Consider the following 12,728-nt stretch of genomic DNA (forward strand, 5'->3'; position numbering starts at 1 on the left):
GTAAAAATCCAATGACATAAGGTATGTGAATATACTGGATTTGGAAGCAGAGGGTCTGGGTTCAAATTCTTGCTCTAGAATTAACCTAGGTGACCTTGGGCAAGTCCCTTACTTTCATAAGAAGGGATGAACTAGTTGGTCTCTAAAGTCCTTTCCATATCTAAATCTATAATGCCTACAAATGGGAAGCAGTGCAGTGAGGTAAAGAGAAGGATGCCTCTGAAGTTAGAAGACCTGAGTTCAAATTCAGCTTCTTATACTCCCTATATGACCTTGGGTAAGCAACTTAGCTTCTCTGGACCTCAGTCTTCTCATTTGTAAAAAGATAGATTTGGGCTTGATGACCCCTAAAGTCATCCAGTGTTTAGCATTATGCCTGGAACATAACAAGGACTTAATAAATGCTTATTGACAGCTAACCCTTAGGTCCTCTCTGACTCTAGACCCATCACCCCATGATTCTACTCTGCATTATAGAACCTCAGAGGTCATCAAATCTACCCTTTACACATAAGGAAACCGAGGCATGAAAATCTGAGGGTTCTGGCATCATAGGTTTAGAGTTACTCCCTCTTTTATAAATGGTTAAGAGACTGGCTCAGAGTCACATGGCTAGTAAGTATTGAAGGGGGATTTGAACCCCAAAGTCTTTCTGTTTTTGCAAACTTCAAAAAGCTATTTAAATGGCATCTCAAATTCTTTGGACCCAGAGCTGATCAGGATACTAAATGTGAGTCAAAAGTTGTCTACTTTGCAATTCCACTTCCCATCCCACTTTTCAGATGGGAATTAGTCAGAGGAAGTATTCCCATTGAGGAAACTGGGAAGGTAAGCCAAGAAAGAGGATGGGGGAAGCATTTGGAAACATCCCGAAATCAGTGCCCTAAAATAGGCAATCTCATCTCAGTTACTTTTTTAAAAAATATGCTTATTGTTCTCCCCACCCCCCATCTACCTCCCTCCCCTATCTCTTTATCTGGCTGCCCATATTCTGGTTTGTTTCCACTCCCTCATTCATTACTGTTTCTTTGCCTTAGATGAAAACTATGCCTGGAACCTCTCTGTTTCTTTTCTCCAGTCTGGTTCAGTTTTTCCTGGCTGCAGAGACTAAGGGAAACCAGGAGAGGGCCAGAGCACTGTGGAAGTAGGAAGCAGCCCCAGAGGGGCCTTCTGACTCCCTCAAGCTAAAGCAGTGAGGTCAGGCTAGGTGAATGTTTCTAGAACCCAGTTCTCAATTCTAGTGACAGGCAACTGGAACGTTCCCCAACGACATGAAGGAACTCAAAAGAACTGGCCAGTCTCTTTTTTCATCAAACACATGGGGGAAGATAAGGATTTAAAGGCAAATTATTCCCGGCCTTGATTTTTCATTTTCACTCTGTCTTGTTTTAATGAGGTCCTGCAAGTTGCCTAATAAATATGGAAATGTGTGCAAAGACAGTATTAATTTTGTATTCTAAACCTGAGGTGTTGACATAACATTGGAGTACTAGAATTTCACTTTTCAAAAAGGATTCTTTTACTTATTTGCTGTTTATAAGGATCATAGATTTAGAGCTGCAAGGGTCTTTGGGTGGTTGTTTTGTCAAGCTCCTCATTTTCCAGATGAGGCAATTGAGGCCCAGAGAGGTAAAATGAGTTTTCTGAGGTCAAAGAGGTCATGAGTAACAGGGCTGGGATTCAGACCCAGCTCCTGCTATGCAATACTAAAGTCAGTATTCTTTCCACTGGACCAGCTCCTATTACCTCCCATGGATTTATAATTACCATCTCTATGCTGATGGTTCTCAAATCTACCTTTCTTGCCTCGACCCCTCTGCTGACCTCCAATCTTGTATCTTCAACTGACCTTCAGACATCTCAAAGTAGATGTCCAGTAGACATCTTAAAACACATTCAAAACCTTGGTCATTATCTCTCTTCCTAAATCTTCTCCTACCTTGCCTATTATATTTTTGTTTGTTTGTTTGTTTTGCAGGGCAATGTGGGTTAAGTGACTTGCCCAGGGTCACACAGCTAGTAAGTGTCAAGTGTCTGAAGCCGGATTTGAACCCAGGTCCTCCTGAATCCAGGGCCAGTGCTTTATCCACTGTGCCACCTAGCTGCCCCTACCTTCCCTATTATTGTAGAAAGCAACACCACCCTCCCATTCCTCAGGCTCCCGACCTTGGAATTAGCCTGGATCTATCTCTCCCCCTGCATCTAAGCTGTTGCCAAGACCTGTTGATTTTTCATTTGTAACAGGATATGTTCTAGAATACGTTCCTTTCTCTCTTCTGATCCTGCCATGGCTCTGCTGCAGATCCTCATCACCACATACCTTCAGTATTGCAATAGCCCACAGGTGGGTCTGCCTGCCTCAAGTCTCTCCCCATTCAGTCACCAAAATGATTTTCCTAAAGTGTAGTTCTGACCATGTCACTCCCTCACTCCCTAAACTCCCATGGCTCCCTTTTAGCCTCAGGTATCAAATACAAAATGTTCTGCTTGACATTCAAAGCCCTTTATAACCTAGCCCCCTCCTACCTTTCCAATCTTCCTCTACCTTAACTCATCACCTTGTACTCTTTGCTCCAGTGACACCAGCTGTGCCAAGAACAAGACACTCCATCACTCAGCTCTCAGTCTTTTCTCTGACTGTTCCCTATGCTTAGAATGCTCTCCCTTCCTCAACTCTGCCTATTGATGTCCCTGGCTTCTTTTAAGTCCCTACTAAAATCCCATCTGTTACTGGAAACCTTTCCCAATCCCTCTCAATACTGTTCCCTTTCCTCTTTAATTATTTCCCATTAGACCTTGCACATTGTGTGTTTGCACATTGTCTCTCCCATTAAATGGCAAGCTCCTTTCTGGCCAGGGACTTTTGCCTCTTTCCATACCCCAGCACAGTGCCTAGCATATACTAAGTAGTTGCTTAATAAATGTTGCTTGATTGATTGGACCATGCAGCTAGGTGGTGAGGTGTAAGACTTGGAGTCTGGAAGACTGATGGTGGGATTTGAACAGACATTTTCCAGCTGTGTTACCCTGGGCAATTCACTTGAAATTTCTAAGCCTCAGTTTCCTCATTTTAAAACAGAGATAATAGTGTTTTGGGGAAATAGATGGGGGTTTGGGATCGGGCTTCTTAGGAATTTCTCTTTAAAGAATTACACCCTCTTGCACACAAATCCAACTAGAATAAAATAACAGTTTATTTAGGATGCTAGGGAAAGGAAACCAAGAGAGAAATCCTTGGACTTCTCATGGGGAAAAGGCATGGCACAGAGGCGTGGCTCTGAGATACCTATCTCCTCCAGCAGGAGATAGGCAGATACTTTTATAGAGGACTGATGGGGGTGATCATCTGACTGTGGAAAGTTCCCTTATTGGGGGAGGATCATTCCCCACTGCTGGTGGCTGGAGGAAGTTGGGTGAGGGGTGGCTTTGGATCTCTCAAGCCATCTCCCCCCCACCCCATGCCACAAAGACAGCAGCCACACCTAATCTTATCTCCCCAAGGGGTGGGGGAGACTGGAATGAAGGCTGGTGGTCCTGAAGCTAGCTCAGTCCCCATCCTGTGCCGCTTATCTCTTTAGGTGTGTCTGTCCTTTGGTTTAGTTTCTCAAGGAGAAGGTTCTTTTGATTTACCCCAGAACTTCTGGGGTACCCGGGGCTATTCAAATGAGGTACCCAGGCCCAGAACAATAGCATCTACCTTACAGAGTTGTTGTGAGGATCAAATGGGTTAACATATGAAAAATGGATTGTGAGTCTTAAAGCAAAACATAAATACTCACTAGTATTTTTGGACCACTCAACGTTGTCTTTAGGGTTTTTAGTACAAAAAAAAAAGTAAGCATCTAAAACCAATTATGTCCAAAGGTATCGGCATTTGTACTGCTGAAGCTCTAGGTGTCCCTATGAAACCATTCCCTCTTCGGTATTTTAATCTTTTCTCCAATCTCTCCAATATTGAAATGTGATAGTCTGCCCAATTTAGGGGTTTCTCGTGAGTGAGGGGTCAGGTCTGAAATGAATCACTTCTGGTTCCTTGGGATTTTTTCCAGGGAGCTCTCTCTACGTTGGCACCCCTCACCAGTGCAACAGAAATGAGTTATATAACACTGAAGAGTCCTGTATAGGCAACGATTCTGCAGCAGAGATGAAAAAACCTGCCAAAGATGATGGGTGAATGGTAGTTCGGGGGACTCTGCCAGTAAGACCTGAGACGGAGGGATGGTTAAAAACAAGATCGGTGACTGTCTTTTCCCCTGCTTACATTACAGCCTCCCTTTGCCTCATCTCCAGAGTCCTGGGACACTCATTAACAGCCATGAAAGCATTGTCTCTAAAGATTGAGTAAACCAAGGGTTCCAAAGAGCAAAGCCCGGGTTACAGGGATGGACAGTGGTTACACAGAGAATAGCAGAATTGCTACTAAACGGAAAGAGTTTATAAAAATCCAAGCTCCCATCTCCCCCCAAATGTATTTCTTCATTAGTCTTCCAGCGTCTCGGTAGGATATTGGATCTGGATCTGGAAGGGCCTTTAGAGATTTGGTCCGACCCTCTCATTTTACAACTGAAGAAATGGAGACCCAGATAGATGAGTTGTTTGTCCAAGGTCACACAGTAATCGCACATAGCCAAGTCAGGATTCGTACTCGGGTCTTCAAACTATGATTCAGAGCTTTCTCCACCGCTCTTGGAGACTTTAAGAAGTCATTTACCAACATGTGACTCTCATATGAAGCCCAGATGGGCTCGCCTTTGGTCCCCAAGGAGAACCACACCCCCGGGGATGGAGAGGAGAGCAGAGCCCAGACACCCGCCAAGGCCGGGGGCCTCGGCCACCCGGGTCCGCCTGCCCCTAAGGGCAGGGGATCAAGGCCAGGGGAAGAGGTGTATGGAGTGCGTCCGGTCCTGAGCCGGTGGGGCAGATCAGCTGGCTCAGCCTTCCCCGGGCCAGCCCTGCGCAGTCGGTCCCCACGCCTCCCCGGCTGGCCTCGGGGAGTCAGAGTCCAAGCGGGAAAGGGAGGGGCGGGCTGGGCCGGCTCCCTGACTGGCAGCCGGGTTGGCCACTGGCCAAGGGAGGTTAATAGGCTCAGGGTCGGCGTGCCTGCGCTCTGGATCTCGGTCTGCCTGTCCAGCGGCGCTGGGGGGACCCAAACCCCGGCCGCCGACCTTGGCCCAGACCAAACCCTATTCCAAATCGTACAGGTACAAAAGAAAAAAAAAGTTGAAAACAGACACTGAGCGTCGGGGCTGGGGGAGGAAGGAAAACCACAATCCTCTCCTAAGTTGCTGGACCGAAATATTGGGGGGGGGGGGAAGAGGGGGGCGAGTTTGCGCCTGGGAATGGAGCGGCGTTAGGACCCAGCGGGAAGAACTTTGGAATCTCCTCTGAAGGGGAGGGGGCAGGGAAGGAGTTAGCGGCTTCAGGGCGCAGGCGCGCGCGTTTACTATCGCCGGTCGTGGAGCTCGGTGGGACGGAATAGAATGAAATGTAACAAAACAAGCTGAGCCTTTGTAGCTGTTTAAAGGGGCCGCGGTCCCTTCACTCCCGCCTCCCGCCTCCTTCCCCTGCGACGTGCCCTGCACCTAGAGCCGGGCTCTGGGCTCTGGGGAAACTGGTCCAGCAAGGCTAGATCTTTCTGAAGCCCACCTCCGGAGGCAGCGCGACCGAGAAAAGCGTCCAGGAGGAAGACCACCGCGCAGAGAGGCAAGAGAGGGAGAGGAGGAAGGCACTAGCCCAGAGTGGGCTGCGGTCCCTGGGCGCCCCGGGCCGGCTTGCGCTGCGTGGATCTCGGGGGACTGGAATGCAAACAAAGCTGGCCGCGGGCAGGGGCGGGAGCCCGGAGGCGCTGAGAAAGTTTGCCTAAGGATGGCTTGAGCTGGGGGAGGGAGAGCCGGCAAAGTTTCTTTCGTCTGCTTCTGGCTTTGGGGGTGTCCTCTGGGGACATGTCCCTTCAGCGCCCCAGCTGATCTTCGAGGTTGGGGCCGCCGCTGCTGCTGTCTTGGGCCACCTGTTTCACATTCCTCTGTATCTGCGGGTCCGCTCGTGTGTGCGTGTGCACTCGAGTGTGTGTAGGGGGGTCGGGGGTCGGGGGCGCCACGCGCGTGGCCAGCACCATGTCGAAAGTCATCCAGAAGAAGAATCACTGGACCACCAAGGTGCATCAGTGCACCGTGAGCCGGGGGCCCCAGGGCGAGCTGGGGCTGACCGTCCTGGGGGGAGCCGAGTACGGCGAGTTCCCCTACGTGGGCTCCGTGGAGTCGGACGCAGAGCTGGGGCTCGCCAGCGGCGGCGAGGGCAGCAGTCTCAGCGAGGGCGAGCTACTGCTGGAGGTGCACGGGGTCCGCGTGTCCGGCTTGCCCCGCTACGACGTGTTGGGAGTTATCCAGAGCTGCAAGGGGTCCGTCACCTTCAAGGCTGTCAGACCAGGTGAGAAGCGGGCGCCGCGGCTGCTGGTGCCGGTGTGGGCACCTCCCCCACCCCTCCCCCCAGTCCCTACCTGGGGGTTGCGAGCCCCCCCGCCACGGGGGGGGGGTGCCTCACGTCTCAGGCCACTCTGCCCAAAAGTGGAGCCTGACACCCTGTCGTGCATCGGAGAAATCCCAAGTTTTCATCAATGTTTTAGAGGAGGTCTTACTCTGCCTGGGAGAACTTTGCGGGGCTTGGCTGATGAGCTTGGCTGAGCAAACCTGTTATCGTGCCCCAGGTCCAAGTTAGCAGCAAGGTGCTCCTTAGCCTCAGCCAGGGGGGGAGGGTAGGTAGGGATGCTGAGACTAAAGTACGCGATTCCCAGCAAAAAGTGTAACTGAGGGACGGCGTTCTTCTTCCTCCAATATGCACGATCAGAAGGAGGGGCTACCGTGTGTCCATCTTTACCTTCACTCCCCTTCCTCTCCTTTCTGGCTCTCTGTGCCTTGACTGTCCAACTCAGAGCCCTGATATCCGGTGAGGGGTAGTTTAGCTTCTCCTTATCCAGCCTCTTCCTCCCGCCTCCCCTCGCCCCCCCCCCCATCGCATCCCATTCCCCCCCCCCCCCATCTGCACAGGATTGTTCCCAATGGTCTTGCTAGTTAAAGGGTTTTTGGTTTTGTTTTTTAAATTTTTTGTTATTCCCCCAGAGAGGTCTTTCCTTCACATTACAGATTTCTCCAGTGTGGGATGGTTTTCCAAGACCATGTCTATTTTGGATTATTTCTCTGGCACATTAAAAAGCATTCAAAGTCAAAGCCTGAGGATTTTGTCTCTTGGGGGAAGCGCGGGGCTGTTTGTGCTTGGGGGTAGGTCAGGTTAGCATAAGGTGGAGGTGGTTTGCTGGAGAATGTCAGTAATCCTTTGAAAGACTGGAAAGGGGGCTTGTGGTACCTGGTGAGGGAGAGAGTCTAATGCCCTCTGTGTGCCCCTGAGTCAGCTTTTAAAGGAGCCCCGTTCTCAATTCCTCAAGGACTGACGTTAAATTGCTTAAGAGGGGCCCAGCCTCGGGACTTAGTGTGCAGTTTCGGAGTTGATCTCCAGAAGCTGCCCGTCTCCGAGGGGTAGGACTGTGTAACTCGGAAGGGCAGCCAGCCACCAGACTCCCTTGGGATGAACCGTCAAAGGAGATCGGCTTCTACCCCAACGGTGATGAAAACTTCCCCCGTGGAGATATGACAGCCTGCTTGGCTAGGGGAGGCTGGTTGCAGAGCAGTCTGTGGAATGTATGCAAGGAAGGAAGAGCCTGGACTGGGATGGGCAATTCCTCTTCTTTTTGAAAGAGGGTTTATCCAGATGAAGGGAGTGGCTGGGAAGGGAACATTGCAGCCTATTTCCCTCTGGATTTTTGAAAGAAAACCCTGCTCTGCATAAAAACCACTCCCTCCCCCCTCCCCCCCAATCTCCCCATCCCAGTATCCATCTATCCCCCTGGAGACCCGGTTAAAACAGATTTTCCTAGTTTCAGTGACACAGCAGGCTTTGAATGCCAGGAAACCTTTCCCCATGGGGAGTTATCCAGGTTATTAGGGCTAGAGAAAGTCCTGAAGGAAGGACTGGATTGCTGCATTTAAAACACTCCCGTAGGTGATGCAACTGCCTGGAGGTGATTGGGTTAAAAGGGAAAGGTGGACACCCTCTTTGACTGAGCTGGCCTGGGGGCCCCCAGCTCCTCCTCACTTTGCAAATTGCTGAGTCAGTCTTTGTGGGCTTTCACTGATGCCCTGGGGACAGGATCCTCCTGTGGGCCTTTCTCCCAATCCTGGAATGTTTAAGGCTGAAGGTGGCAAATGTCTGTCACTGCCAAACGTCTGTCACGGGGGCTGCCACAGGGAAGCCGTATGCAGAGCTATTTCTGAAGTTTGCCTAGGTCGCTTCCTAGGGGGGTATTTTTCTGGTGGTGCTGGGGTGTGGGCGTGGATGCTTTAGAATGAAGCTGTCTGCAGGGAAGCCTTGGATGACTTGTGAAAGCTAGTGTTTGTGCCATCTTCATGCAGGCAACAGAGTTGGCATAGCTGCCTCATTAAGACATAAAGATGGTTCTGAGTCAGAGCAGCAGTAATCCTCCAAACAAACCCATGCTCCTCTGCTGGCACACAGGAAGGGGAAGCGTGACAGTGGTGTCGCTGCGTGCCCTGGTTTGGCCATGCTCAGGCTGACTGGGTCATACTGGGGGCTAGCAGTGGGGAAATATCAGAGGTTCATTGGCAAAGAGGGTGGGGAACAGCTGTTCTTGGGACACCATTCTGGTCCCTGCAAGGACTCAGCAAAGTTGTCTGTGGTCTGTTCAGTTTCTGAGCAGAAGATGTTTTGTTTCCTTCATGGTGAAGGAGAGATGCTTGACGGACCGAAGCCTGGCCAAGGTGGAGAAGAGCCTAGTGTGAAAGAAAGGCTAAAAGTGAAGAAATGATGACCCTTAATTAATGTCTAAGCAACTAGGGCAAGAGTAGAGAACTACTGGATTTGACATTGGAGGGCCTGGCCGAGAATGCCTTTTTGAATTTAGGACCTGTGACCTTGGGCAAGCTACTTCATCTCAGTTGGCTTCTCATACCTCATCTGTAAAATGGGGGTATGGGAAAAGATGCCCAGGAAGGGCCATTCTAGCTTTAAGTCTTAAGAAACTAGAAGTTGGGGAGCCGAAGAATCTTTATTCCTTCCTCTTCTCATAGTCTAATGGAGATGAATAATCCTGGTGGAGACTTTGAGGGTGGGGGGTGGGGAACTGCATAAGGAAAGGGGAAGCCCATTCAATGAGAGTAAGTCATATTCTAGGAACAAGGTAAAAGAGAGATACTGAATCTTGTAATAACCTGAAGTCTAGAGCTGAATCTTGGCTAGGTTCTGAAACAGGGAAGAAGTGAGATGTAAATTTATACTTAGATATGTACCTATCTCCCCCAATAGAATGTAAGCTTTTTTAGGGCTAAGATTGTTTTATTTTATTTTTTATTTTATCTATCTATCTATCCATCTATTCATTCATTCATTCATTCATTTGCTTATTTACTTACTTATTTTTAAGTGAGGCATTTGGGGTTAAGTGACTTGCCCAGGGTCACACAGCTAGTAAGTGTTAAGTGTCTGAGGCCAGATTTGAACTCAGGTACTTCTGACTCCAGGACTGGTGCTCTATCCACTGTGCCACCTACCTGCCCCAAGATTGTTTTATTTTTATCTTTTCTATGCCCAGTACCCAGCCTAGGGCCTGATGCATAGAAGGTGCTTAATAAATGCTTATTGATTGAATGTCAGATGGTAGAGGGATAAAGGAAGCTCATGGCCAAGGAGGAGGAGTAAAGGATTTAAATGATGGCATCATTGACTTATGGAATGTTAGAGCCAGAAGGAACCAGAGAATTTATCCCACTGAAGCCCTGGTTCTACAAGGAAGGAAGCCAAGGCCTAGAGATGTGGCCAGAATCACAGATTCTGAGTTGGAAGTGACCACCCAGACCATACAGTCCAACCCACATCTGACTGAAAACCCTCCCCAAGCCATCACCAACAACTCATCCAGGGTGTGTTAGAGGTTCCCTGAGCATCCCTTTGCTTGTTGTTCAGTTGTTTCAGTAATGCCTGACTCTTTGTGACCCCGTTTGGAGTTTTCTTGGCAGAGATACTGGAGTGGTTTGCCATTTCCTTCAGCTCATTTTACAGATGGGGAAACTGAGGCAAATAGGGGAAAGTGATTTGCCCAGGATCACACAGCTAATTTGCATCTGGGCTAGATTTGAACCCAGGTCTTCCTGCCTCCAGACCTCTAGTGCTCTACCTTAACAGGGCTTCAGGTCAAGTTCACTAACATATTTTGCCCCCCACCCCACCCCCCTCATTTTACAAAGCCTGTGGGTAGAGGTGACTTGGTTAAGGTCACCTAGCCCCTACACCATAGTTCCAGGATTAGAACCCAGGTTCCTTGGTATCAATAACTTAATCAAGGTCACCCAGAGCTAGGACTAGCACCTGTGTTTCGGTTTGTGGATGACATCGTCTATAGGTATGACAGTTGGTTGTCCAAACCATTGGCAGGTACAATCCCAGATGTAGCTCATTATGTTTTAGTGGGTGGTATTGGGACAGGAGCAGATTAACACTGCTAATTCTGCTCTGCTTAGGCTGCCAGGTGATTAGTTATCCCTCCTTGTGTATGCACTGGTCCTGGGATGGGAGGCCATTTAGACTCCCCCTGGGTGGAATATGAAAGCTGGCCTGGGATTTAGCTTTTTTTTTTTTTTTTGGTAGAGCAATGAGGGTTGAGTGACTTGCCCAGGGTCACACAGCTAGTAAGTGTTGAGTGTCTGAGACCAGATCTGAACTCAGGTCCTCCCTGCGCCACCTAGCTGTCCCGGATTTAGCATTTTTTATGGTACTATCTAAGATGGGTAATTCAGATGATGTCACTGAGAATTTGCTGGTTATGAGAGATGATAAGCTTTCCTTTGGTCCTGGATTCCTGATCTAGAGATCTGTATATGAGACAGGCTAGAAAGCCCCTGACTTGAGGTGGAGGCTGGTGTGACTCCAGTGCTATGAAAAGAATGCCCTGGACTGCCAAAGAACTAGGTTCAAGTTCTACCACTTAGGTCATGGAGTCATAAATCTAGCACCTTCTGAGCTATGTGTCAAACCAGACCGAGGCTCTCATGGCCATTCCCACATTTTATGGATTAGGAAATAGACCCATGGAGGTGAAGGGACTTATCCAAGATGAGACAGGGAGTGAGCATCAGAGGTAAGATTTGAATCCAGGTCCTTTGCCTGCAGGGCTTGTGCTTTTTCCCCAGGATATCAGTCTCCTTTTTAGCATGGATCATAGATGAAGGCTGGAAGGCTTCTTAGGGATCACCCTTCCAATTTTATAGATGGAAACTGAGGAAACCAAGTTGAACTGGTTTGGTCAACATCATACAGATAGTTAAATGGCGATGTTAGCATTCAGATCCAGAGCATCAAAACCCAAACTCAGCTCTCTGCCCATTGCACTCCTCTGCTTCTGTTGACTGAAAGAACTCTGCCCATTGGACTGCATTGCCTCTTTTGACTTCACCTCCACCAGTCTGTTTCCTCATCTTGCAAAGGCTGAATTAGCTTGGATGATCACCAAGCGTAGTTCTACCTTACATTCTAGTGTTGTGTGGGTGCCAAGAAAAATCCCCAAGCCCACAAATCCCCAGACAAATCGTAGACTTTTTTTTCTTAATACTCATAGAGTGGCATGATAGCAGATTCTCCAAATGGTCTTTTATAGGTGTGGGGGGTGGTCACCTATTTTCCCAGGGGACTTTGTGGTTTTGCAAAATATACAGGAACTGAAACTACCCTCCTTGATGAAGTTCAGAATAAGCATATTCCACAAACAGAAGAAAACTCTTCCTCGACCTCATATCTTAATTCAGTTTGACACACAGGGATTTTTTGTCCTGTGTGTTTATGTGGTTTAAAAAAAAAAAAGCAACATTGAAAAAGATGACAATATCTCCGTAGCAAATCAGGTGAGCGTCTCATGTTAAATACCATGTCTTTTCACCCTCATTTTCTTATGATCACAGAAAACTATTTCAACACCTGTCCTTTTTTCCCCTCTTTTTTTTTAAATTAGGTCTCAAGTGTGTGTGTGTGTGTGTGTGTTGTTTGGTTTTTTTTTTTTTTTTTTTTTGGCAGGGCAATGGGGATTAAGTGACTTGCCCAGGGTCACACAGCTAGTATGTTTAAAGTGTCTGAGGGAAGATTTGAACTTAGGTCCTCCTGAATCCAGGGCCAGTGCTTTATCCCACTGCATCACCTAGCTGCCCCTGAAGTGCTTATTTTAGAAGCAAAACTAGCTAAGTTTGTGCCACTGCTTTTCTTTTCTGTTGCATTGGCTGCTTGGTATTGGAGCTGCTTCTTCACAGAATGATGGGTTTAGAGCTTGAAGAGACTTTAGAGGACATCCACTCCTTATTTTGTAGAGGAGGAAAATGAGGTACTGGGAAGGTAGGTGACTTGGCCAGGATCACACAGCTAGTTTATGTATCTGAGTAGATATTTGAACTAGTGTCTTCTGGACTCCAAGTTCAGTACTCATTCATTCCACTGAGCCATCTAGCTGTAGTAAAAGTAGGAGCTGCAGATAAGACTGCCAGGTCTTGGAGGGCAGGGATAATTTCATTTCTCTCTTTATATCCCTACAGGGTCAGCCATGGTAGAATGGATAGAGAGCTGTGCTTAGTGTCAGGAAGACCTGAGTTCAAGTCCTACCTCTGACAGCTAACTGGCTGTAG

At 48.3% G+C, this 12,728-nt stretch overlaps 1 protein-coding gene across 13 annotated transcripts in view; it reads left to right on the forward strand.

Annotated features, from left to right (window-relative positions):
• The first annotated feature begins 5,433 nt into the window (after window positions 1-5,433).
• The window catches only part of MAGI1 (membrane associated guanylate kinase, WW and PDZ domain containing 1), a 720,361-nt gene continuing 713,066 nt past the window's right edge, over window positions 5,434-12,728 (forward strand). For 5 of the 13 annotated variants that reach the window (XM_043993628.1, XM_043993631.1, XM_043993641.1 and 2 more), the window contains exon 1: window positions 5,438-6,426. In XM_043993628.1, coding sequence (XP_043849563.1) covers window positions 6,114-6,426 — 313 coding nt within the window. In that variant the 5' untranslated portion in view covers window positions 5,438-6,113. Of the gene's footprint in view, window positions 6,427-12,728 lie in introns of all 13 variants that reach the window. The other 8 variants (XM_043993636.1, XM_043993644.1, XM_043993648.1 and 5 more) reach the window with 4 other exon arrangements.

The sequence above is a fragment of the Dromiciops gliroides genome, chromosome 1, assembly GCF_019393635.1.
Source record: "Dromiciops gliroides isolate mDroGli1 chromosome 1, mDroGli1.pri, whole genome shotgun sequence".
Lineage (NCBI taxonomy): Eukaryota > Metazoa > Chordata > Mammalia > Microbiotheria > Microbiotheriidae > Dromiciops > Dromiciops gliroides.